This window comes from Mirounga angustirostris, unplaced genomic scaffold (assembly GCF_029215605.1).
Source record: "Mirounga angustirostris isolate CCGP_5_RB_7025 unplaced genomic scaffold, mMirAng1.0.hap1 SCAF_13, whole genome shotgun sequence".
Taxonomy (NCBI): domain Eukaryota; kingdom Metazoa; phylum Chordata; class Mammalia; order Carnivora; family Phocidae; genus Mirounga; species Mirounga angustirostris.
Genome location: NW_026991721.1, coordinates 57412494 through 57439032, shown reverse-complemented (window position 1 = coordinate 57439032; position 26539 = coordinate 57412494). Strand labels below are relative to the sequence as shown.

Sequence of the window (26539 nt, the reverse complement as noted above, 5' to 3'; positions counted from 1 at the left end):
AACAGAGATAAATAAAGTACAACCCCTCCTCCCTTCTTCCACAGAGCTTACACTTGGAAGAGAGCAAACATATACACAATGTGTTGTTATGTGTTACATTAGAAATTTATACAAAGTGTCCTGGGGTAATAAAGAAAGCTCTGTATTGTTATTATTTTATTTCTTAAACTGTGTCCTGGGCACATGGTATTCAATGCATTATTTTTTATACCTTGCTGTATATCTTAAATATTTCATATATTTTATCAGCAGTAACAAAAAAACAACAAAAAAAAAAAAAAAAAGGAAAAGAAAAGAAAAGCTCTGTTGGAAGCCCAGACTTCTCTCCCTAAAAGTCTGATAGCCAGAGCTGCTTGTTTCCTGGAGTATCATTTCCCACAAAGGGAACTGTACCACAGCATGCCCATGAAGTCATTAAGCAATGTATCTCAAAGTTACTCAGCAGGAAATGAGAGGCCCCTTGGTGCTCAAATCCAAGTCCTAGGGCGCCCGAGGAAACCATTTCCCTCAACAAGACCTCATCCCTTCCTTGCCAAAGAACAGGAGTTCTTAACATGAAGGCCCCACATTCCGGAGGAGCCCATAGATAGAATTCAGAAGGGCCTGTGAGTTTGGATGGGAAAGAAATTACATCCCTATTTCCAATATTCTTTTACTGAAAGGTAACATTTCCTTCAATTATATCTTATGGGCAACCAACCACAGTATTAGTAGCATACCTATGATTTTGTCACCAAAAGAAATGATATTTTCACACCACATTACACTTGCACATATCTCAAAATATTATTTACATTTATCATTACTTCAAGATTCTGGTAGTTCTTAGACCTGCCCCTAGATCACATATGACTGCAATCTTCCTGTCTACAGGCTCTCATGCGAGGTAGCCGGCCAAGTATGAAGCAACTCTGCCCAGTTATTGTTCAGCCACCAAACAGTGAGACTCCATGTACTCACACTGGAGACCCAGGCATCTACAATGCCCGTTCCTGCAGCCTTCCCCAAGTCAGACCACCACTCCCTCCTGGTTCCCCTCTGCCTCTACCCAACTCCTCCTTCCAGGAAGTCCTCCCTAGCCACCTCAGCTGAGCCCAACCCACACACAGCTCTCTTAATCCTCAGGCTACACTGTCTACACTGCCTGGTTTTATGCTTCATTAAGCCTGTGCATTATGCTACATTTAATAGTAGCATACCCCCTGCCCCTAGACTTAGACTTCTTTGGTAGCCCTAAGTCTCTTCCATAGCACAAAGCAAGCAGTAAGCACTCATTGTGGATTGAATAACCAATTAAGTCAGGGTCCTTGACTCAATTGTCTTTGTCTAGCTCCACCAATAACCCACTGTGGAACTTGTATTTGATGCTTCTCTGGATGTCAGTTTCCTCATTTGTAAAAATAAGTGGGTTGAACTAACTGATGTTTCCACCTCTTAACTTCTGAATTAGGCAACCACTTTCTACCTCCCAAGATCTGAGAAAAAAATTATGGGGGAAACTGAAATGCCTCCCCCAGCTCTCCCAGGCAGTGTTAGTCACTTGCTCCTCTGGGCTGCCCACAGCCTTGTGTGTGTGTATACAATACCTCTATCACAGCGTGGATCCCAAAGCTGTGAGTGAGTCTATACCCTAAGGGCTGAGGTGGATGCAGGGAGAAGAGTCAGGCTGCCTGGGTTCAAATTCTAACTCTACTCCCTACTTGCTGTACAACCTTGGGCAAGTTTCTTAACCTCTCTTTGATTCCATTTCCTCCAATATAAAACAGGACTAATACTCAGCACACCGGATGATTGTAAGAATTAAGTGAAATAAAATGTTTGGAACAGTGCCTGCCACACACTAAGCACTAACAAATGTTAGTTGCTATTATTGCTGCTGTTAATTAATGTCTTCCTAGGCACTGAGTTGCTCCTTCAGCTGGATCTCTGTCCTCCTCCCATTCTCCAAACAGTGCTCTGGTCACGCTTTCTTCCGCAGCACCACCACATGATAATATATTTATTTATGTATTTATTTCCTAGTTCTCCACTAGACTGTAACCTCCTTTTTTTTTTTTTAAAGATTTTATTTTTTATTATTTGAGACAGAGAGAATGAGAGAGAGAGAGCACATAAGAGGGGGGAGGGTCAGAGGGAGAAGCAGGCTCCCCGCCAAACAGGGAGCCCGATGCGGGACTCGATCCAGGGACTCCAGGATCATGACCTGAGCTGAAGGCAGTCGCTTAACCAACTGAGCCACCCAGGCGCCCCCTTTTTTTTTTTTTCAAAGATTTTATTTACTTATTTGACAGAGAGAGACGCAGCGAGAGAAGGAACACAAGCTGGGGGAGTGGGAGAGGGAGAAGCAGACTTCCCACTGAGCAGGAGCCCGATGCGGGGCTCGACCCCAGGACCCCGGGATCATGACCTGAGCCGAAGGCAGACGCCTAACGACCGAGCCACCCAGGCGCCCCGAGATTGTCACCTCCTTGAGGGCAGAGAATCTATCTGTTCTATTCATCCTTAAATTCCCACCATCAAACATACTGTGTGTGCCACAGAGCAGACACCCAAATATTTGTTGAATAAATAGCACATGAACTGCACTGTTCGAGGTTTGCTGAATAAATTAACCTAGCTAAGGGGTGACTGTCAAAGCTGGGTGCAGATGATGTCCTAGCTGCTCCAGGATTAGTGTGACCCTCTCCCGGCCCCAATATTAGCCTCAGCCAAGCCCCACCCACCTGCCCTTGGCCCTGGTCCAGTTCCGGGAGCTACCCTCAGCTAAAATTAGCATAGCCACCAAGATGGCCAGGCCATTTATAGCCTTGGAGGCAGCAGCAACTAGCTGGGTGGGCAGACAGGGCTCTGGCCTCCCACTCCCACCAGGGGTTGATTGAGAAGCCAGCCTGCAGTGCACAGACTGCCTAGATGCCTATCCTCCACCCTGTTCTGGCTATACTGAGTCACACCACAGTTCCTGATCAGAGGCCCTCAGTATCTCCAACACTGGCAGTCACAACCTGACTCACCTGGGATCCCCCACAAACATTCTGCAGAAAACCTTTTGAGTTTCTGGAAGCAATGAGCCCAGAGTCTACGGGAGGTTCCAAGCATCGGTTCCAGGCCAGCTTCAGAAATGCAGCCCCCAGGGTAGCACGCCCAGGCTCAGATCTTTACTGAGAAAGTGACTTAGCACAGTTGGGTGTGCGGGCATCAAAGAGCCAGAAGGTGACAGGAATGGCCTCTCCACTGCCCAACTGAGGGGGCCTCTTAGTGGAGCACCTGCCTTCACTGCAGGGACAGGGCTCTAAGATGGACAGATACATCCAACGAGAGAAAAAATCCAATTCTCTGGCCCCTGCAGAAGACTCTCCAGGGAAGAAAAAGACAGCTCTTTCCTTGGATCTCATCAGCTCAGTTACAAGGGCCTGCCTAAATAACGACTGGGAAGAAAGTAACATTCTCTTGGCCCTGCCTACCACTCCTTTAATGGGGCAGGGCCAGAGAAGATGGGAGAAACCTAAGACCTGCCTATAAGACAGAACCCAGTTTCTTCACCTATAAAAAGGGGAATAATACCACCTGCCATGCATTCTACTAGGCTATTATGAGCCTTTTATAGGAAAAATAGCTGTATAATTGTAAAGTATAAACTATAGAGAACATATAAATTGACCGGGTATGCCAAATCTGATTAGAGAAATGGCAGCTTTAAGGGCAAGTAAAACTCCTGTGTTCTAAGACTACATGGGGACTGTAAGGCCTACGAGAGTTCCTGGCTGCATAAGAAGCTTCTCCCCAAATCCTTTAGCAGAGCCCAGTCCGTAAGCCACCTCTTTGCAAAAAAAATGAGTCCCTGTCTGAGTCAAAGTCCCAGACAGGCCCAAGGGGACAACCTAGAACAACAGTTCTGGGGTCCCCAGGTTCCCACAAACTACAATCATGCCTAGCACCTAGGGTCTCTCTCTGAGACTTCCCTCCCTGGGATTCAGTATTATTATGACAACAGAAACTACTTTCTGAACTGAGAGGAATCAAGGCCTAAGTGATAGAGTCAGCATAGCCAGGTCTCTGAGATATGTTGTGAGGAGGGCTGTCCCCACAAGCTCAAGTCATGGGGTGGTTCTGAGGGATGCTGGAATGCCTCTTACCTTAGGCAGGTGTGTCCACACAAACACACACACACACACACACACAATCTTCTCGATAGCAAGCTAATGCCTAAAGTTCAGAATTTCATCCCTTTAGCTCATGTCTAAAATATAAAACACCTCCTCCCCCCCAAAAAAGATATTCATTTTAGGTCAGGCACTCATATTTTAGGGGGAGAAAAGGACATTTTATCTGTTATAAACAGGAATGTCACTGAGACAGCAGAGATGTTCCTAGGGTTCCTAGGGTCTACTTCACAGTTTGATCTACATCTGCCTAGTAGACTTTCCCTTCACAGCCCAATGAAAATCAAGCTTTGAGCTACATTTCAGGGGCCAAGGAGATACCATATGGAGGAACAAGATTAATCTGCAAGAAAGACCAATCTTCAAAATAACAGCCTACGGGGCGCCTGGGTGGCTCAGTCGTTAAGCATCTGCCTTCAGCTCAGGTCATGATCCCAGGCTCCTGGGATGCAGCCCTGAATCGGGCTCCCTGCTCTGCGGGAAGCCTGCTTCTCCCTCTCCCACTCCCCCTGCTTGTGCTCTCTCTCTCGCTGTGTCTCTCTCTGTCAAATAAATAAATAAAATCTTTTAAAAAAATAAAATTAAATTAAAAATTAAAAAACAAAATAACAGCCTAGGTGCTATGCTTGTACGTAGGGCAACCCTACTTGCAACTCAGCCCTTCAGGTACACCCAGCCCAATCAAAGAAGTTAAAAGAGAGGGTTTTCGGAGAAAGGGTCTATCATCAAAGCCAGCATCTGGATCCATCCATGAAACCTCCCAGCCACTATGACCTATGTTTCCTTTTCCTCCTATATCAATGGGTATCCACTGAGCAGTCCCCTCATAAAGAACTCAGCTATAAACACTCCCTAATCCGCAACCCACTGCTTTGGATAGATCACGGTGACAGGGTGAGAGAAATGGGGAAAGAAAACTGAATTCCTTCTAAGTCTTGTGTAAAACAACTGAATTTTAAAAGTATTCTTTTCTTTTGCATTCTGCAACAGAACTCCAGGGCTCCTGATACCTGACAAGGCTCCATGAGTGCATAAGGAAAAACAGGACAGATCAAAAATATCATAGAATTCCTACCCTCATCAGTCAGAAGAAATGGAATAAATCAACAAGTGGCCCCAGAAATTATACCATACCCACCTAAGAAAAAGCCATTTAACTCCCTAGTGGTAAATAGTATTCGATCTAAAGAACTGCCTTGATATTTCAAATGGGATAGCTAAAAGACAGCGGATTACCTAAGGGAAGGGAGGGACTAAGTTTCCCACGCTTGTTGGAACAGAAAGGCACACCTCAACACCAAGCTATAGGGCAACAGAGTTGGCCCAGCCCTGACTTTCCCTGCCCAACCCAAGTAGCCTCAACCTCCCCTGTGCTGCCAAGTGCTGAAACTGGCCAAAAGCAATAGACTTATCATGGCCAATAGACATCATTTGCCTAAGCCATTCTTCCAGACAAGTAGTCCTGAGAAGAGGTCCTGGCTTGCTGATCTGAAAGGCCAAGGTGCCCGAAAGGCCAACCCCTTCTCACTGCCAACAAAAGACATCCTGGGGAGAGAGGAGGAAAGTTGTTCGTCAGGGACAGACATTAGCCATGGCTCCTGAACAGAAAGAACTTCTTGGACTACTGAGAACAGGCAGTGCCATCAGCCGCACATGTAGAAACCTAAGGTTCAACTTGCCCACTCAGGCACCTCAGTCCAGCCCGTGGCAAGGCCTTACCTGCCGCAGTGGACTCCTCAGAACCAGCCCCCGAGCCAGCTCCTGTCGCCTTCTCGCTGTGGCTATGGCTGAAGCTCTGGCCGTGATGCAGGAGGAGCCCCCAGAGGAGCCACAGGGCAACACGGGCGCACACATCCATGACTCCAGGTCTCAGTCAACATGCGCCTGATGTGGACACCTCAGGATCCCAGAGCAAAGCCGGGAGCCCAGAAGTGTAGCCGACAGTCCTGGAACCCCAGGCAAGAGGCCCTCGAGGCGCCGCAGCTGTCCAGCCACCCGCCGGCCTGCCTCCTACCAAAGCCAAAGGTCAAGTGCTCCAAGTTTGGGCGCGGGAGGAGGGCGGGTTCCTCCGGTCCAACAGTGGGTCCGCTGGAGCTGCGGCGGCCTGAGCGCCGAGTCTGCTCCAGCCGCTTCCGGAGAGTTTGGACAGGGTGGCTGCGGGGCCGCTGTCAGCTCCGCAGCGGGCTACACCTCTGCGGGAGGAGGCGGACGGGCGGGATCTCCCGCGGGCACCGGAGTGGGGGAGGGAGGGAAGAGAAGGGAAGAGGGGGGCACCTGGCCTCTCCCCGCCGAGTAGCCGCGAGCAGCACAGGCTCGGGGAGGGCGTGCAACTCGCAGGTCCCCGCGGGCGCGGGCGGCTCCGGGATCCCAGGCCTCCTAGGCTGAGGTCAGCGCCCCCGCCCAGTCCCGTGCCCAGGCGGCCGGCGGTGCCCAGGTTCAGCAGGCGGACGCGCACTGGCCAGGCCCGGGACAGCGGCTCCCCCGCAGGCTGGCGGGCGGCGCGGGGCGGGCCCGGGGCGGGCGGGGGCGTGCTCTCCTGCAGGCCCGCCCCGCGCCGCCCGGCCTCCAGCGAAGCCCGGCCCGCCCCAGAGCCGGGCTTATCCCGGAATAACCTGTTAGAGGCAGCCGCCGGGTGCCCCCAGCCCGCGGTGGGCTCTCCCCGGCCCGGGTCCGCACTCGTGTCTGCCAGGACCCCCCTCCCGCGCCAAGGGTCGGGTCCCGGCCTCCCCTTCCCCCACGGGAGTCTCTCCCGCTCTAACCGCCCGCGTATGGGCGGGCGCGCCCCGGACACGCAGTAGCTCAGGTAACCCAGGCCTGCGGCGACGGCGGCAGTAACTGCCCTGCCCGGATCTCCGGGCCTCGGTGCTGCTCCACTCGCCTCAGCTCTAGAGCCGGGCTGGACAGAGAGGCCCCCGGCACAACGATTGCTGTCCCGGGATGCCTGAAGCGACAACGGCCTGGCCGGGGCCGGGGGCACGCTCCCAGCCCCCCTACTTCGTGCCGGCTTTCAGGCTCCGCCCTCCCGCCGCGCCGCGCAGCCAATCAGCTTCCTCCTCTCTGCAGTTTAGGAACCTGCGCGCTTAGTCACCCGCGCGCAGTGGCCCCTGGCGGGCAAATCTGGGTGCTGCAGACAGGACTCGAGCTCCTGGGAGGCCCTGCCCCTTTGCAGAGGGGTTGGGGAGTGAAGCAAGGATCCGCCCCGGGGCAACCCATTCGGGACTGCGAGTGTTTTCAGAGGAAATGATGCCAGGTAACAAAATGAAACGTCCAAAACACTACAGTTAAAATTGCCCTACACATCCCTTAAGTCTCGGCTAAAGGACCCCATCTGCCCATCTGCTGACTCCCCGCCTCATTAAAGCAAAGTCGGATGCCCTCCTTTAACTGTCACAACCCGTTTTCCCACCTGCCCCTCAAATCCCCTCCCCTTTGAGGTTTTTGTGGGTAGGGCCTGTGGCTGGTTCCTCTCGGCCTCTCACTCGCCCAGCTCTGTGTCGCTTGGAGGAGGTGTTGGCGACTTAGAATGAGTGCCCCAATGAAGAGAGAGCCGCACCTGGGCCTCCTTCAACAGAGCCTGCATTTCCTGTTCTCTCTCGAGCATGCTGTCAGCAGATCTTTACTAAAACCTGCTCTGTGCCCTACCCTGCCCTTGGCACCGGAGGCAGGGGAAGGAATTACGCGCAGTCTCTCCTCTGACTGACAGTGCTAAGCCAGCTACCTGTTCTGAGCGAGCCCTCTGAAGACCAGGAACATGGATTTGCTCAACAGCTGCCTGGCTTAGGGGTTAGGCTGTTGATATAAAAATACACTTCTAACGTCATCTACTACCACTCTTCCCCACTCTCAAGCTCCAAGCACACTGGCCTTCTTTAAGTTCCTCAAACACATTGAACCTTCATCACCCCACCTTTGTATCTGCTGTTGCTTCTGCCTGAAACACTCTCCCCTTTACCTCCAGCTCCCCGTGTAGCTGCTCTTTCCTTCTTCCAGATACAATTCAAGGTCTCCTCCTCAGAAACTCCCATTTCTGACCAGCGCCTCAGGTCCAGAATTAGACCATATAGATGTCCGCCTCCCTCCACCCCATAAGATTGAGTTTTCAAAGGTCAGGGGGTTGTGTCTTATTCATCTTTGAGAAAGGGTCTCAAATCTCAAGACTGAGAAGATGAGTACCCGACCTAGGTTCTACTAGACATATGCTCTGAGTCAGGGGCCTTAAGCTCAAATGGCAAAGTTGGTAGACAGATAACACAATTGAGAGAAGTAGGTGAATAATAGGGAGTGGTGGGGACTATAGCACAATGGAGAAAAGGCAGGAAGGTGGACTCAGTATTGCTGGATCATCTTTAAGAAAAGTTGGAAAGCTGGACTTTTGCATGACATATCCCCTTTTTTAGTACTAGCAATTAATTAAAAGTAAAAAGCCCTGGGACACTTAAAAATGGCGAAGAAGGGGCGCCTGGGTGGCTCAGTTGGTTAAGTGTCTGCTTTGGCTCAGGTCATGATCCCGGGGTCCTGGGATGAGCCCCATGTCTGGTTCCTGCTCAGTGGGGAGTCAGCTTCTCCCTCTGCCTCTGCCCCTCCTCCCAGTTTATGCTCACTTTCTTCCTCTCTCTCAAAATAAATAAAATCTTTTTTAAAAATGGTGAAGAAGATAAACTTTATGTTCTGTGTATTTTACCACAATTAAAACAAAAATAAAAATAAACAGTATCTGGGAACCAAAGCCATGGCCTAGATAACAGGAGGAACATTTTGAAGATTTTATTTATTTATTTATTTATTTGAGAGAGAGAGAGAGAGAGAAACAGCATGAGAGGGGATAAAAAGCTGGTACTCAGTAAAAGTGTGCCCAGGAGGAACATTTTGGTTTCCTCTCTCTGCCTCCAAAATCATGATTAACATCAGAAAAACTAGTTCCCAGGGCACCTGGGTGGCTCAGTGGGTTAAGTGTCTGCCTTCGGCTCAGGTCCTGATCCCAGGAACCTGGGAATGAGCCCCCAGTGGGCTCCCTGCTCAGCAGGGGAGCCTGCTTTTCCCTCTCTCTCTGACTCTCCCCTTTGCTCATGCACTCTCTCTCTCTCAAATAAATAAATAAAATCTTTAGGAAAAAAAAGCCAGTTCCCCTCTGGATCTCAGTCTCCCCAACTATAGGATGTATAAGTACCAGATTATTAAATTCAGTTTGGCTTTAATATTCTACAAAACAGGAAAATCCTGAGACCTCATGAATCTTCCTGGATCTGAAGCTATGAGTCTCACTTCAACAGTCACTATGTTGGGTCCTCATGTGAGTGTAGTCTCTGCAAGAACCCCTCATCACATTATGAGTCTCAAGAGGAAACAGAGAGCTTTTTTTTTCCCCATCTGTCTTTTTTAAACCTATACACCAAGCCTTTACCATACACCAGGTGTATCTCCCTTGAATTGCTCTCAGGGCCTTGCTCCTGATATTCTGCAGATGTTGGTTAAATCAAATTGGACTAACAATTCTCGTGCCTCTGTTCCACTCTTTGCCCAAGCTTTCACATCAAACATCTTCTCTCTCATTCACAAGAGCTCTGCTAGGTAAGACAGAGGCTATACTCATTATAGATAAAGAAACTAAGGCTAAGGCCACCACACCAAGCTCTCTCCTTTGGAATTTTCTCTCTATCCTGTAAATCTCAGCTCCAGTGAAAGAAAAGCATCCATGCCTTGACCAATGATGACAGCATAGCATGAACCAAAAGTTGTGATTAGTAAAAAAAAAAAAAAAAAAAAAAGATCCAGCTCAAAACTTACCCCTTCCTTCCTTTGCCACCTTGCCTGACTTGCCCAACTTGCCCTGTGTCTCCAGTCTTCTGCTATATCTTAGAGTACTTATACAACTGGATTATGATTATCTCATAAGTATCTGTCTTCCGCATTAGCTTCTGGGTTCATCAGGGATTGAACTTCATTCATCTTCATACTCTTCCAGGCTAGGACTTGACCAGGTACAAAACTGGTACTCAATAAAAGTGTGTGAATGAATGATGTGTGTTCTCTATGAACTGGCTGTCATGTCTCTAGCTGTCATTCATCGACACCACAGGGTTTCTGGTTACCCATAGCTTTCATTTGGAAAATGACAGTATCTTCAGTAGAAGTGCCATAAAGAGTCCTACATCTGCTCACAAAAGTTTAGTTTAGAATCCCCGGGTTTGGGGATTTGTGTTATCAGTGGCGCCCCCTGGTGTCCAAAAATGGCAAGTACCGCTATCACTGAGAAACTGCCCAGGGTCTGGCTGGGTAGGAGTGAGTAAAGAGATTTTGGCTTCTAGCAATTCTTCCCATACTAGTTTCACAAAGAAAATCACCTCCTCTTCCAAAATCAGGTCTAGGATCTTAGTACCAATGTTCATTTATTGATTTAACATACTGAGCACCTGTTCATAACAACCCAGTTCCTATCCTCAAAGAGCTCAGTTTTGAAGGGAAATCTCCATATGAACAGTAATTAGCACTTGTTGATAATGTCTCTAGAGGAATTGGTACAGGGTCAGGTGCGGGAAAACAGAGGAGGAGCAAGTAACCACCTAAAGCAATCAGAGGGTGTGCAGAGGCACACTACTGGGGTGAGGGGGAGGGGTTCTGGAATTAGATTGCCTAGATTCACATCTTGGCACTGTGGTCTGACCACACAAACTGAATTGTTCCTGGGTCACACCAGAGCTGAAGAAGGAGGAATTCCCAGAGGGGATTATGCCAAATGAGGTAGGTACCATCCAGTTTGGAAAACCTCAAAGATGCAAAGGTGCCCTGGAGGCAAACAGGGCAACTATTGTTCCACCAGCCTGGGAGGAGGGACCCTCCTAGAAGATAAGGCCAGGCCCTAGCCCTTCCTCCCCCCATCTAGTTAGTTCCTCAGAGGGAATCAGGAACGATGGATCAGAGGACGCAACTCTAGAACTCTGTTTCATTTGTCACTTCCCGTTTGTTCTTTTTGCTATCTCCTGTCTTGCTCATCATCTTCCCATGTCATGAAATGGGACATCAGGCTTGTCTTTGGGGGTAGCAATGAAGAACAGTAACGAAGGGGAGACTCCTACTTCTCCTAAGGCAGGCTGAGAGAGAGAACACCAGGGAATCAAGAGAAGCCCCATCAGAGACAAAGGAAAACTCAGATTTAGGGTTAGTCTGAAGAGGCTGAGACTGAGACTGAGCAGAAGACCCTTGTGAGCCACTGGTGAGCTATAGGGGACGGAGCTCATACAGACTAGGCTGGGAAGACCTGTTTGGAAGACACCAGGGCAGAGTTGAAATCATTTCAAGGCTTTTTTTCCTCCTCCTTTCTGTCTCCGCCCTGCTCTTTTAGGGGAACCAAGTCATGGACATATAGAGAAATTAATGTTTGTTGTACCCTGGGCAATCTGCTAGGCATTCTACTTGCATTCTCTCATTTAATCCTCACAATCCCACAAAGCATGTAGTATTGTCATTCCCATTTAAAAATGGAAATAAATAGCTCTGTTCTATGCTCTTACAGCACATAATCACCTCTTTAAGATCTATCTCCCTTGCTAGTTACATCAGAATAGGGACTTATCTATGTTTTCACTACTGCGTCATTAACATGTGACATTATACCTAGCCCAGAGAAGGTTTTCAATAAATAGGAGGTTCAAGGAATGAATGAGAGAGTTCATGTGACTTGTCAAAGGCCACTACAAAAGTGGTACAACTAGGATTTGAATCCTGGACTGTCTGGCTTCAGAACTGTCTATGATCTCTCTGTTTTACCCTCCACTGGGTACTTTCATATATTGTCTCTCTTCTGAATGTCCCAGCCCGTGTGCTTGCTTCTCAGCTGCTTGTGAGCACAAACATACACCACCTACCAAGAGCTCACCTATTCAGGGAAAGCAAGTGAGAGAGTAGGAAGAAGAAACAGCCCTATGGGGCCTGTGCCCTCTTCCTATACTCTTCAGATAAGCATCCTCCTCCTCCAAGAAACCTTTGCAGACACTCCCACCCCATTACCTGTCTCCCACTCCTGTGGCCTTATTGGCCCATCCATATCTGTGCCCTAAAAGTGGCTCTAAGTCATCTGGCCTCTAATGGTTCTACCCAGATCAGTGCTTTATTACTGCAATTTTATTCCAGAGATGTATACTGAAGACAAAGGGGTGCTCAGGCCTGCTGTGCCAGGCCCAGTGGGTGAACACAAAGATGAATCAGACACAACCTCAAAGGACTTATAGTCAGTGGGGGAGACAGACATTAGGCACAGATACAATTAACTAGAACACAAAGCAAGATGACCTAAATAGTATTAAAGAACTATGAGCAATAAGCTACACGCATAAGCCTTAATTACTTAATTATTATTCTAAAGAGTGTATCATAGAAAGTCAGAGCTCAAAAGCATCATCTGATTTAACCCCTTGTTTTCCACTGGAGGAGTCTGAGACCCAGAGAAGGGTGAGGCCTAGCCTAAGGTCTCAGTAGCCAGTCTACTTCAGGCCCTCTGGAGTGCAGCGCAGGGCTCTTTCTTCTTCCTCCGGTATTTTCATATGCAGCAGCCCCATATCCCACCAGATCATGAAATCCTCAAGGTCAAGTCAGGCTCTCCCACTTAAGCAAGCTGAACCAGGGCCAGGTATGCTGATGACCAAAAAGAAGGGGAAATTCAGTCTGACCCTAGGCTGCCAATCCAGCCTTTTGGTTTACTGCGTGTTATGTGTACCCTCTTCTTACCACCATGCTTCTAAATTTGATTTTCAAATATTTTTTGCAGGAAACTTTTAAAAAATAAGCTCTTGGGGCACCTGGGGGGCGCAGTCAGTTGAGGCCCCGACTCTTGGCTAGAGTCATGATCTCAGGCTCTGTGCTCAGTGCAGAGTTTGCTTGGGATTGTCTGTCCCTCTCCTTCTGTCCCTTCCCCTCATGCTTGCTTTCTCTCTCTCTCAAATAAATAAATAAATCTTTAAAAAAAAAAAAAAAAAAAAACTCTTTATCCAGAACACTAGTATATAAATCAGATAAAAGTAAACTAACTCTGGTTGAAGGGAAGGGAGGCCAAAGCCCCACTATTTTCCCACCTTCAAGTCCTGGGAAGGGAACTCTAGGAACTCAGCTCAAAAATCTTTGTTCTGGGACATAATTTTTAGTGGCTTCATAGAAGCTGCTTTAGTATGTAGTCCTCCACTGAACCCTGTCTTTTATGGAAACTCACAATCCTTTCTTCATCAGCAAACACCAAGCACCAGCCATGTGCTCCCAGTAAGGTACAGAGGGGAATCAGATTTTCCTTTTGTCTTTCCTGCTCTCCTCTTCTCCACACAGAGGAGTCTATCTATCCCAAGTGCTACGGGGAGGGAGGAGACAGACCCAAACTCCACCTAGGAGGATCAGGACAAGCTTCCCCAGAAGGCTTATAGAGATTGAATTCACCTACTCAGTCATCTACCAGCCTGAATCTGACAGAGGCTCTCCTTCGTTGTCCTATATCTTACCCCCCAGCTGTATGTCCTGTTGAGCACATAGGAAATATGTCTAGCCAAAATTCAGACTTACTGTGAGTGTAAAACACATACCAGATTTCAAAGCCTTAGTACAAAAAAAGAATGTAAAATATCCTATTCATTTGTATAGTCAATAATTTTTATATTGGTTATAGGTTGAATGATACTATTTTTGATATATTGGGCTAAGTAAAACATATCATTAAAATTATTTTTACCTATTTCTTTTTCCTTTTTTTTTTTCTTAAGATTTTTTATTTATTTATTTGACAGAGAGAGAGAGAGATAGCAAGAGCAGGAACACAAGCAGGGGCAGCGGGAGAGGGAGAAGCAGGCTTCCCTCCGAGCAGGGAGCCCGATGTGGGACTCGATTCCAGGACCCTGGGATCATGACCTGAGCTGAGCGCAGACGCTTAACCATCTGAGCCACCCAGGCGCCCCTTCTTTTTACTTTTTTAAAAATGTCATCACTAGAAGATTTTAAGTTACATATGTGGCTTACATTATTTGCACTAGACAGCACTGGGAGAGACTATCAACTGCTTGGCAGAGGTGGGGTGTGTGTGCACCTGTGTTGTAGGAGGAGGGATGATGGCAGCCAGGGAGGGCGTATCCATTCGGGCCAAATTGTGAAAGTCTGAGTGGATTTCGCTGGGCAATCAATACAGGAAAGAAGGCAAGGCCGAGAAAATAGAATCAGCAAAGACCCAAAGGTCCGTGGGCAGGCATGTTGTGTTTAGGAAACTCGTTCTTATAGCATGATTGTTCTTTAAAGGCATTTGTTGAATGTTATTTTGAGCCAGGCATTGACAGCACGCCTTTTACATCCATTCTCATGTTATCTCCACAACTATAGGATGAAGGAGAGGTTATCCTATTTTACCAAAGATAGAACTGAGGCTCTGAAAGGTTAAGCTATTTATTCTCGGAGTTGTTCGTCTTCTTTATCTAGAAAGCCTCTTGGAGACAGGGAGCCTGTCTTAAAACGCCTCTCAGTTTTCCTCCACAGCACCCAGCACGGAGCTGTGCACGTAGTAGGCGCTCAGAAAGTTTGTGTTGAAGGAAGGAAGCATATCCACTCTGGAGTCAGAGCTCCACGCGAAGACCTGGGTGCAGAAGCACCAGAGGGCGCCCACGAGCCCGCCCACCCCTTGGTCCCCAGGGCGCCGGCAGGATCTCGGGCCTGGGTGCGGCCCTGCAGCTCTAAGCAGTTGCGCGCCCCGACGAGAAGAGCAGGCGAGGGGAGCCATACGTCCTGCGCCCGCCCCGCCCCCTCCCCAGAGCCCGGGCGCACCGAGCAGCCGGTTGCGGAACGACGACACGACATCCTGTTTTTGGGGCCCGCGGCTCCGCCGGCGCCTCTGCTGATCTTGTCTTTCCCCGGGTGCTGACGCCAGCTCCCCTTCCCCCAGTCTCCGCACCCTCCCCAGGGGTCTGGGGCCTTCCCACTGCTGAATCACCACCACTCCGCACTCCCCTGGGGCTCGGGGCAGGGGTGGGGACTGCCCCAGTCGGACCCACTCTGGCCAACCCCCAGCCTTGGCCAGCGCTCGATCCCTGGGCTTGCTGGAGGCACCCAGTCTTGGGGCGCCTGTTCTCAGCATCTTCCCGCGCGGGTTGGTGGGGGCGAGATACGGGGAGGGGGACAAAAGCCTAGCGCCCAGGCTAGGGCCTCTACTGGGGTTGGGGTGGCAAGCAGAAGACGAGGAGAACTGACCTTAGGAGGCCTGACTTAAGGGCCTCGGAGGCAGAGGGCTGGGGTAGGGGAGCCCAAGTCCCGGCCCGGGGCTGGGCAGGCGGGAGGGGTGGGGAGCAGAGACCCGGGCGGGGGGCCCAGGCCCCTCGCACTTCCTGGTCGGGCCCCGCCCCGCCCCGCCCCCGCGCCCCGCCCCGGCCGGCCCGCCCCCCCCACTTCCTCCGGCCTCCCGCTCTCACTTCCTTCTCGAGCCCCGAGCTGCTGCCGCCGCCCCCAGCTCCCCCGCGGCGGGGAGGGCACCAGGTGAGGCCCGACGCCTGCCGGCGGCCTGGGGGTCCGGGGGAGGGGAGCCCGGCCGGCGGGGACTGCGCGCTGGCGCGGGCCGGGGAAGTTTGCTTGCGGGAGGCCGCGGGCGGGAGCTTCTCTGCTCAGGGCAAGTTGGGCGGGCGCGGCCGGGCGGGCGGGGCGGGGAGCCGGCCACTGCGAGCCGGCGGCAGTTCTGGGAGGGTGGGTTTCTGTACCGAGGGAGGGAGCCGCGAGGGACCGCTGAGGTGGGAGGGTCTCCCGCTCCGAGAGAAAAGTCTCCGAAGTGGAAGAGCTCAGAGGGGGGAGATGGGACTCAGGGGTGGGGTGACCTCAGAAGTTGGGGGGGTTCCGAAGTGTGTGAAGGAAGGGGGCCCTCTGGGCTGGAAAAGGCGCTCTCCCTACACTCCGGCAGTTGTGACATTTGGGAGGTTGGAGGGGGACGGTGTCTGTGGCCTGGGAAGCCCTAGACTGCAGAAAAAGAGCTCCCTCCCTGGATGATCGGTGCCAATCCGGACCCACATTCGCAGGCTGCAGTCCAAGGTCCTGTGCACTCAGAGGAGGGCAGGGAGGGGGGAGCCCCGCCAGCCCCAATCCCGCTCTCTGTATGCCTGTTTTTCTGACGCCCAACCTCTTCATCCCTGGAATGAAGCAACAGGTATTTAGTTAGCAAACATCTCTGTGCCTAGCTGACCGGAGCCTGGCCTTGCTCTTTTGGGGGTAAACTGAGGAAGGAGAGGACCTGGTCTTGTCCCGTGACTAGAGATGGAATGACTCTCATTCAGAGATAGTGGTGGTCCCTGACAAGATGGCATCACTGAGAGTAGGACTATTTTGAGGAGATAGAAAAGAGCTTCTGGGAGGCAGCAGGGGCTCTGGCCTTGGGAAATGATTGGGAGCATCTCCTATTCCCCTCTCCCCGCCCCATCGTTAGTCCCTGAATTCTAATTTCTCTTCCTCCATTCCTTCTTCAGCCCCTGTCCACAAACTCTCCATCACCCTCTTCTTGCATCCTCTGAGTCTTTCACCCAAACACGGTCATGCCTAGGCCCTGTCTTGTCACCTGCTCTGCCCCTCTGTCCACGTCTGTTCCCTGCAGCTTCCCCCCCCCCCCCAGCTTCTCGCTCCCAAACACATATCCACCCTCTTGCTTCTTCCACTTTCGCTCGCTCCTCTCGATCTCTTTCTCTGTCTCCTTCCCTTTCAGCCATTTATCTCCAGCTTTGGGGTCCAGATCTTTGGTGAGTTTGAGAGCCTTTTCAAATCTCCCTACCTCAGAGAGACAGGCTACAACCTCCCAGTGATAAGAGATGATTAAAGGGCTGAAAACCTTTCTCTATGTGTATTTGCATGGTATTGTCCATGTGTCTATATCCTTATCTCTTGGAGACAAAATAACGGCCCTCAGCCTTGAGAGGGCCCAGAGCAGGGGAAGCCAGCCAAATGATGGGAACCTGCAGTGGGTGAGGTTGTGGTTAGGCAGGAGGAAGCAGTCTGTAGCAGTCAGGGTAGAGCGACACAGGAATAAGACTGGTGAGAGAGGCCATGGGAAATCAGAATCACCCAAACCATTGGATGCTTAACCAAGAGGCCAGGTCTGGAGGCTGGGGGAGAGCCTGAAGGCCCCTGACTCCAGTGCTTACTCGTTCCAACACCACATGTTAGGGAGAATGGGACCAGGTCAGCTAGGTGTGGTGGAAGGAAAGGGAGAGGGCAAAGGCAGGGTTCTGGAGGGAAGACTATATCGCTAACTTAGGTCTTAACTGTTTAGTTCCAGTTCAGGAAAAGAGGAGGGTTGTGAGGCAAAGGTGTGTGCTCCCTCTTCCCTGCTCCCCAACAGGACCTGCCCAGGCTGGGAACCCACGTGCCCTGGGCTGCATCAGGGCCTTGTTGACCAGGAAGCCCCCTGCTGACCCCTCTGCCTCCAGGCATCATTAATATTCCCCCTCTCATCCAGGAGCCTAACTCCCTCCGTTTCAGGAATTTCTCTCTGGAGTTTAACTTCAGCCCAGCCTGGCCTGGTTCTATAAGCTCCTGTCCCCGTTCTAAAGCTCCTTCCTCAAGTCTTTGGGAAGCACATTGAGAGATCCTGCCTCTCCACCTCCTCAAGGCTACTGTAGTCATTTCTCTCCATTAGAAAAAAAAAAAAGAGAGAGAAGTGGAGGGAAACTTTTTTGGGATTCCCAAGCACAACTAGATTTAAGAGCTAATCTGGTTCCTCATTCTATCCTTCCCCCGTCACAGTTGTCCTTCTCCCATGAATTGTCCCTTCTTCCACCCACCCATATCTCCAACTGTCATTCTGGGAGGTATAGGGGGTTCTACTCCAGGAGGAAATTCTGGAACCTGCAAAAAATTCCAGCTCAGAGAAGGATGTGCATGCAAGACGCTTTTTCAGTATCATGGCTCATTAAAAAACCATCCAGGAGTTCTGACTCCCTACCTGCTAAACTAGTACTTATTTTAGGAAGAAATGGCTGATGTGAGATTGTCACAGATCCTGGTTGGGAATCTAGGATATGGAGAGTTGTTTCTGGCCAAATGTGTTAGGTCGGATGAGGTGGCTGATGTGAGCTTTTAGGAGGTCATAGCAGGAAGATACCAGAAGTTGTTGCTGTAATGAGAGCTGGGAAGAAGGGCCTGGGCCCAGAATGAAGACCTCTCCCTCCATATACAGTATAGACCCATTAGTGGTGAGGCTTGTAGGGGTCTGTGAGGAGGGAAACCAAAGACAAAGCCTGGGCCACCTCCCCAGAACAGATTGGTTTTCCTGTCTAGGGTCTAGCTTCCTCTTTTGTCCTCATGTCATGGGCGGAGGACATCTCCCCAGGAGCTAGAGCTTACAGGAGGAGCTCCTCAGTTGGGGCCGGTGAGGGTGGCTGTCTGCCCAGTAATGTCAGTTCTAGATCATGGCTAGCCTAGTGTTGGCTAGACATGAGAGCCAGGGAACTTGGAAGCAAAAAGGGTTCAGGCATCAACCTGATCCCTTTGGCCCATTTCCTGAAGGAATAAAACCATTATTGGGTCATCCTAAATGAGGCCAGAAACATGGGCCCATTCCCAGGCCAGAGTAACAGTCTTCACCTTTTCCTTTGTGGAAGTGACATCAGGCTGGAGGTTAGGAGCCCCAGGTCCTTGTCCTGGATTTGCTCCCAAATCTGTATAACCTTGGTCAACTTTGTCTCTTGTCGCTTACTTCCAACATTAGGGAGTTGCCTGTTAATACCCCCAGTGAACATAGAGAATACTGGGAACTCTAACTCTCCTTCCCCTAAGAAGCTCCTTATAGCAGTACCCCCCACCCTGGGCCCTGCTGTCTCATGTCAGCCTTGATCTGACAGGCCTCAGTAGTCTCTGCGTATCTGTCCGGGGATGGGACCAGTGGCTCCTTTCCCCCAAAGCACAAGGATTCTTACAGGTTGAGAGAAGAGAATTAGGCAGAGTATTGGGGATTATCCCTTGGAGGGGGGCAGCAATATGGGGGAGTACCCTCTGCCCTGTTCCAGCTCTGCCCCACTGACAGTGGAAAATTGGTGCCGGAGTTTCCTCCCTGATGTATTTTTCCCTTGTGGAAACCCCCTCAGAGCTGGGGCGGGGCTGAAGGGATAGGGCGGCCCTGGGTCTCTCTGTGGGTATTTTCAGGTGGGGGAGGCAGGATTGGGAGGATGGCATTTCTGTAGAGCATCGTGTGAAATGAGCAAAGGCAAAGGAAGTGCCACTTCACAGGCCTTTCATGGGGCCCGGGGACTGCTGAGCTGCTGTTAGGCGGGGAGGAGGAAGGGAGGAGGAAGCAAGTGTTGGAGCCTTCCTCTGTGCTGCCTGGTGGGGGAGGGGCAGCCTCCTTAGCTCCCCCAGCCAGAGCTGCCCTGGCCCTGGGGCTCACCCTTTGTGGAGCACCCAAGGTCCTGGGATGGTGAGAGAAGGAAGGGACTGGGACTTTAGTGAAAGGGTCCCAGCACCTCCAGTGCCTTCCCAGCTACACCTGTCCTCCTTCCAGTCCCTACCAGGTGGAGTCAACTCTCTTTGCCTCTTACCCTACCTGCTGCAGTGCAGGATCCTCTGCAGGGGGTGAAGGGTGGAGAATAGCAAGAAGTGGAGGTTCTTCAGCATTCATTTTTTTTTTTTTTTTTTTAAGGCTGGATACTAGGCTGTCTTGGGTTCTGTCCCTGCTGATGGGGAGAAGGGGAAGAATGAGAGAGACTCAGCCCTTGGCCTGGTCCCAGCCCCACACTGACCTCATGTCTCCCCCAGCTTCCTCCTCCTAGCCCAGCTGCAGCCAGCTGCAGCCCCTTTGAGCCTTTTCATGTCACCTCTCCACCTCTCCTTCAAAACAAACAGACTTGCAGAGCTTCTGAAGCCATTTCCAATACAAACCCTGACCCTCACCTCATCCTTGACTAACGGTCTTCTGATGTTACCAGTTCTTAGCCTTATCAGGATGACTTTTCCTACCCATCTTTCTCATCACCTCTGGGCTAGCTATGCCTGCATTCCCCTCCTCTCACCCTTCCATCTGAGGACAGGACAATCTAGCCTGTGTGTTCATTACTCTAAATTGTACTCCACAGAGGAAGGAGGAAGTTGGTTACCCTTGTCTTATGTCTCCTGGGCATGGAGGCTCTTCCTTGTTCCCAGAATCAAAGTCTGGATTAATGGGGGAGGAGATGTGTGTCAGTCTGCAGCTTTTGCCCAGCCCTCTGCTGGGCTTCTGGAAGTAAGCGGGACAGACTTCCCTCCTCATGAGGCATCCAGTTCAGTGCGGTGAATAAATAGTTCAGACAGTGCTGGGGAAGGTAGGGCAGGAGAGGGGGTTGCTTTGGTGTCCTAGAGAAGCTGGGGAACAGAACTGGACCCTGCAGGACTGGGAGGCTCTGAGGCGAGGAAACAGAATTCTAGGAAGAGGAACTCCCATGTGCAAAGACCCGAGGGATGGATTGAGTTCATTCAGTTATTTACTGACAGGCACTGTGTGCTGTGCTCAGCCTAGGGAGATAGATCTGCGAGGACCTTGCCCTCTAGACCCTCCCAGTCTAGTGACAAGAGATAAGGTTCAGGTCAGCCTCCATATGATGCAAGTTAGAACGTACCTGTGAGGGAAACTGAGACCAGACCTGGGATGGGATAAGTCATTTGGATTTGGGTGATTTACAGAAACTTTCCTGGAGGAAGTGGCAAGAGTGCCTGGCTCTGGAGGACCAAGGTTAGGGGTATACACAGGACTAAGGACAGGTTGGAGGATGGAAATGGGGAAGAAATGCTGGATTCCCATAGGGACAGGAAATATTGCTGCTTGATGTGTTTTGGGGAAGAGTATGTGGAGGCTGTGTGTAGAGGATCAGGGTGGTGTGGCCAGAGCTCAGGAACAGAATGCCCACAGACAGATTGTAGTTCGAATGAGTTTCAGGTAGGGCTGTAGAAGGGGAGCACCGTGCCAGGGAGGCAGGTTAGAAGGCTGCAGTAAGTTCCCATTGCCCCCACACTCCCGCATTTCTTTTTTTTTTTTTTTTAAAGATTTTATTTATTTATTTGAGAGAGAGAATGAGATAGAGAGAGCATGAGAGGGGGGAGGGTCAGAGGGAGAAGCAGACTCCCCGCTGAGCAGGGAGCCCGAGTGGGACTTGATCCCAGGTCTCCAGGATCATGACCTGAGCCAAAGGCAGTCGCTTAACCAACTGAGCCACCCAGGCGCCCAACACACTCCCCCATTTCTTACAGCCCATTCCTCCCCTCCCCCACTCCCAGTTGGGACACTTCCCCTGCTCTAACGGCCACCAAGATCTGGCAATCAGGCAATCTGCTGCTTCCTTTCCCTCCCCCATTCTGGGCCTGCCTGGGCCCCACCCCAAGACCAGGTCCCACAGGGTGCAAGCTGGGCTCCAGAAACGACACTCAGACATTAGCCCCGCATGAGTTGTGCTCCTTGTGGGAGCCACGTCAAGCTGGTAGTGTCCCTTATGTGGCACAGGTTAGACCTCACCTTCTAGCATGTGCCCTCCTTAAAGGAGCTGTGGGAACTTAACTGACCCGGCTCAGGCCATAGGATTTCAGAGAAAAGAGTTGTCCTGGGAGAGAGGATAAAAGTCTGAGCTAGACCTGAGTGGGGAGAATTGGGCTGATGCCGCCACTCAGACACCTGCATACTCAGTGCTTTCTGCCTCTTGGGATGAAAGGCATTGCTTTTGTAACCTCTCGTGTGGACAGCACTTCCCAGTTTACAAAGTGCATTCATTCCCATGCTCAGGGATCCTCACTGCTGCCCTTTGAGGCAGGGAGGGCAAGTGTTACCATTCCTGTTGTACAGATGAAGAAACTGAGGCTCCAGGGAGGGAAGTGGCTTACTTGCTTATGGTCTCTAAGACAGCTGGGGGGGGGGAGGACTTGGAGGCTGTGTGACACCTTGAGGAAAACATGGGATTTTGGATCACAAAACCGGGGTTTATGTCCTGACTTCCAGACTAACTAGCTGTGTGATGGGTTACTTTAACTGCCCTGAGTTTGTTTGCTAATCAGTAAATTAGGAATATTACCAGTAGGTAGTCATAACATCACGTGACCTAGGAAAAGTTGTACCTTGTGAGAGTTTTTGATCAAGGGGCAGAGTCAGCAGGTGAGCCCCAGAGGTCAGATTCAGGTATCTAGTGCTCCTGGCTCAATCTACACTGCTTCTGCTTTGCCCTGTTTCTGGACACTACCTCACTCATGATCCTTTTCCGGTATCAGTCCCTGTTCCCTTGCCAGCCCGGAAGCTACCCCGTCCCTCCCAGCTTCTTTGAGGGCTGACTTACTGATTGCTGGTTGATAACCCCCCCCTAGAGAGCTGCCTGGAGCCTGCTATACTTCCAGTCTCTTGGGCCTTGTGACTGCTGGCCAGAGAGTTCCCTCCTCGCCTTCCTGCCAGGGCCAGCCCAGGGTTGGGCTTGCAGGGGAAGAGTTCCCACTCACACTGCCATACCCACTCCCCTGCTCTGTGTGGAACTGAAGATTTACAAGTCCAGGAGTCCTCTCAAAATGCCGGTGTCTCCCAGATAACCCTTGGACACAAGAAATGGCTCTTTTCCCCCACCCCCAAAAAACTGGTTGCTCTTTTCCCAGGGAAGGAGTCACAGAATCCTGAGAATGAATGTGCTGCAACTTGCCCCAGTGTGCCCAGGCCGTATGCATTTCCTGACTCCACCCTCCCACCCCAACCTGGGGGCCTTTCCTGCCCCCATCATCCTATCCCCTGCTCCCAGGGCTCTTGATGTCTCATTTCATCTACCTAGTGCCGTTGTCACAGGCATTTTTCTCCCCATTTCATGGATCGGGAAACTGAGGCCCAGAGAGGATAAGTGCCTCATGCTTGGTTGCAGTGAATCAGCAGCAGAGCAGAGCTGGGGCAAAGACTTAGGTTAGGTCTCTTGACTTCCAGTCTAAGGTTCCCTCCATTGCCCTAGGAGACCCTTATTTCCTTCCCAGCCTGTTCCCAAGGTTCTCTATCTTTCCTGAGATTGAACATATACTTTTTCATGCAAATAAGATGGAAATATTTTTAATGCCCAGAGAGGCAACCTTAAGAGAGTGAAACCATTTCCCTCCAAGCTGGTCCCAGGGGAAGTGGGGACCTGGGAGGGAGCTGTGGCCATCCCTGGGTCCTGTGCAAATCCCAAACCCCCAGAATTCTGTTTCTGTTTCCAATGGGGGATTCCTTCCCCCTCCCTCCGTTTGATTTTTGAGGCTTCTGAACCAATGATTGAAAGGTCCAACTGTGGGGGGGCGGGTATGGGGTTCTCAGACGAGGGTATAGTTTGTATAAAGTGAAATGGGGAAAATGGGCCAGCGGTGATGGTGCTTGGTGGAACAAGGGATGCTTAGAGATCCCATGTGTCTAAAACAGGGCTGTCTCCTCCCAGGGAGTAGGGACCTGGTTGTGGGAGAGAGTCAGGGAAAGGAAGTCACATACTGGCCAGAAAAAGTCCCCCATGGCTGAGAGGAAGTAGCCAAGGAGAGGAGGAATCTTGCCACAGCAGTATAAATAATCACAGGGTTTCCGGAAGCTCTGCTCTGTTCCAGAACTCAGAAGAGCAGTTCCTCACCCCAAAGTGCTGTGAACTGCAGAGGGGATCAGGGTGATGGCTGGAGCTGGGACTTCTCTTATACTTACCCCACTAATAATTACAGCAGCCTATTTATTTGGCACTTCCTGTGTGCCACACCTCATGCCAAACACTTTCTTCATGTTTGCTCATTTCATACTCTTGGCAATTCTAGCACAATAGACAAGATTATTCCCATTATACAGATGAGAAACTTGAGACTCAGGAAATTTAAATATGTTGCCCAAGATCAAACATAACTGGTTGGTGGGACTAGGATTAGAATCCCTGGCCAGTCTGACTTCAGCATGGATTCTCAGTGATGGTGCTTTAATGGCACTATGTTCTCTATCCAAGAGTCTGGAAGCTTCCGAAATTTTTCAGAAGCACATGGATGTGAAAGGATGGAACATGAAGGGGCAAATCAAATGTTTGTTTTCCTCTTCTGCCCATCCCTCTTGGCTGGGCTTGGAGGATCTAGCCTACCCCACCAAGGGCTTTGAGAGAAGATGCTAATGTCTGGGAGCCATAGCCTTTGCCTCTTTCATCATTATATACCAGACTCCAGACCAAATCCCAGCCCTGGCTCAATCTCCAGTATTCTCCTGCACTGAGTTGTGAGATAGGGTTTACTGTGCTTATAAGAGTTATGAGGTCAGCTCTCCCGCCTTCTCCCCATCCCTCAAGCACCCTGGATTGAGATAGGGCAGCTATCTAGAGAATTTTGCTCCTTAGCAGGTTTCTCTTTGTGCCTTTTGGTTTGTACTTAGTAGCCAAGAGGTCAGGTTTGGAGTTAAAACATCAGTGCACTGGGCAGGGTGGGCCCTGAGTTGGTAGAAGCCCTACCATGGTTACATCTCAGAGTGACCTGGGACAGCTGCTGTGTGCCAGAACCCGTCTCCAGTCTACGCAGTGGGAGGGGTCCCTATCTGGTAGAGGATCTGGTAGACCCCCTACTTACATACCTCACTTTTTGTGTCTGTACTGCCTGGAGGGAAAAAGAAAGTAGCTAATACTTACCGAATACTTATTATGACCCAAGGGACTGTTCTAAATGCCTTGGATGTGTTCATTTACATAATCCTTGCAACAGCTCAGTGAGGTAGGGAGCATTTTACTCTCATATTACAGATAAGAATACTGAGGCATACAGAGGTTAAGTAATTTGTCCAGGGTCACCCGGGTAGGAAATAGAAGAACCAGGATTTGACCTTATTCAGTCTGGTACCAGCACTTACTTGCCTCACATAACACATTACACGTTGTACTGCCGTCCTCCCTACACCTGAGCATCTTGGCTTGGTCTCAGGGCCCCTCTCTCATCGTGTGTCTCGCTGTCTCGGAGATCTGTCTTCATGGGATTGCAGGATGGTGTCAGGTTAAGAGAACAGGAGCGGGTTTCCCCCCGTGTGCTCCCATTCTTTCTCCCCAGCAGGTAGAGGCCTCCCTAACCATGCGTGTCCCTTCGATCTGTCCACAGGTCACTGCACCCGGAGGGGCCCAGACGGGGAAGGAGGCCTTTGCCTCCACTGCCGCAGCTGCACTCACGATGCAGAGCATCAAGTGTGTGGTAGTGGGCGACGGGGCTGTGGGCAAGACGTGCCTGCTCATCTGCTACACAACCAACGCCTTCCCCAAGGAGTACATCCCCACAGTGTTCGACAATTACAGCGCGCAGAGCGCAGTGGATGGGCGCACCGTGAACCTGAACCTGTGGGACACAGCGGGCCAGGAGGAGTACGACCGACTGCGCACGCTCTCCTACCCTCAGACCAACGTCTTTGTCATCTGCTTCTCCATCGCCAGCCCGCCCTCCTACGAGAATGTGCGGCACAAGTGGCATCCGGAGGTGTGCCACCACTGCCCCGACGTGCCCATCCTCCTGGTAGGCACCAAGAAGGACCTGAGAGCCCAGCCGGACACCCTGCGGCGCCTTAAGGAGCAGGGCCAGGCCCCCATCACACCGCAGCAGGGCCAGGCCCTGGCCAAGCAGATCCACGCTGTGCGCTACCTCGAGTGCTCGGCCCTGCAGCAGGACGGCGTCAAGGAAGTGTTTGCTGAGGCTGTCCGGGCTGTGCTCAACCCCACGCCCGTCAAGCGTGGGCGGTCCTGTGTCCTCTTGTGACCCTGGCACTCGGCTTGGAGGCTGCCCCTGCCCCCCCACCAGTTGTGCCTTGGCGCCTTGTCTGCCCCCAGCTGTGCCTTAAGGACTAACTCTGGCACCCCTTGCCAGGGGGCTCCCTGAATGCCCTTTGCTCTGAATGCCCAGTTCTCCTTAATGAGGCCCACGGGAAAAGGGGCTTTGGGCTCTGCCCCGCTCTGCTTGGGAACACCAGGTATTCCTGAGAGCTCCCCCAGGCCAGGGTTGGACCCCTCCCCAAGAAGCCAACCCAAGTGCTCCTCCCCCATCGCCCCTACTGACCAGTTGATCCAGCTTCCCACACAGATGTTGCTGCCTGTTGTGGTGCCTTCTCTCAGGTTAGGAGCTCTCAGCTGTCCCTAACCTCTCCCTCGCTGCTCTTTGAATTGCTTCCCCCTCAAGATGCTCTCTCCCTTCCCCAAAGGAGGAGCCACAAATCCTGAGAAGATGAATGTGCCCTAACCTACCCCCATGTGCCCAGGCCTTATGCATCTGCTGACTGACTCAGCCCCCTCTTCCCCAGGCTCCTGGGGGCCTTTCCTACCCCCATCAGTATCAATAAAACCTCCTGTCTCCAGTGGCCCTGGCTCCTCCCTGTGTGCTAGGCTTGGGGGTTGGGCAGGGGATGGGCATGGGCTAGGGCTCCCCAGAGACTGGGAGCCTTTTGTTTCCTGTAAAAG

General features: G+C 51.2%; 2 protein-coding genes across 4 annotated transcripts in view; one reads left to right on the top strand and one right to left on the bottom strand.

The window, feature by feature from the left end:
- Positions 1–6618, bottom strand: part of STIM1 (stromal interaction molecule 1) — a 188220-nt gene extending 181602 nt beyond the window's left edge. The window contains exon 1 of one of the 3 annotated variants that reach the window (XM_045894291.3): positions 5880–6618. In XM_045894291.3, coding sequence (XP_045750247.1) covers positions 5880–6018 — 139 coding nt within the window. In that variant the 5' untranslated portion in view covers positions 6019–6618. The remainder of the gene's footprint in view (positions 1–5879) is intronic. The other 2 variants (XM_045894292.3, XM_045894293.3) reach the window with 2 other exon arrangements.
- Positions 6619–15377: 8759 nt separating this feature from the next.
- Positions 15378–26439, top strand: RHOG (ras homolog family member G). The gene is made up of 2 exons (XM_045894305.3): positions 15378–15647; positions 25200–26439. The coding sequence occupies exon 2, from the start codon at positions 25269–25271 to the stop codon at positions 25842–25844; it is 576 nt and encodes a 191-aa protein (XP_045750261.1). The 5' UTR covers positions 15378–15647; positions 25200–25268; the 3' UTR covers positions 25845–26439.
- The last annotated feature ends 100 nt before the right edge of the window (positions 26440–26539 follow it).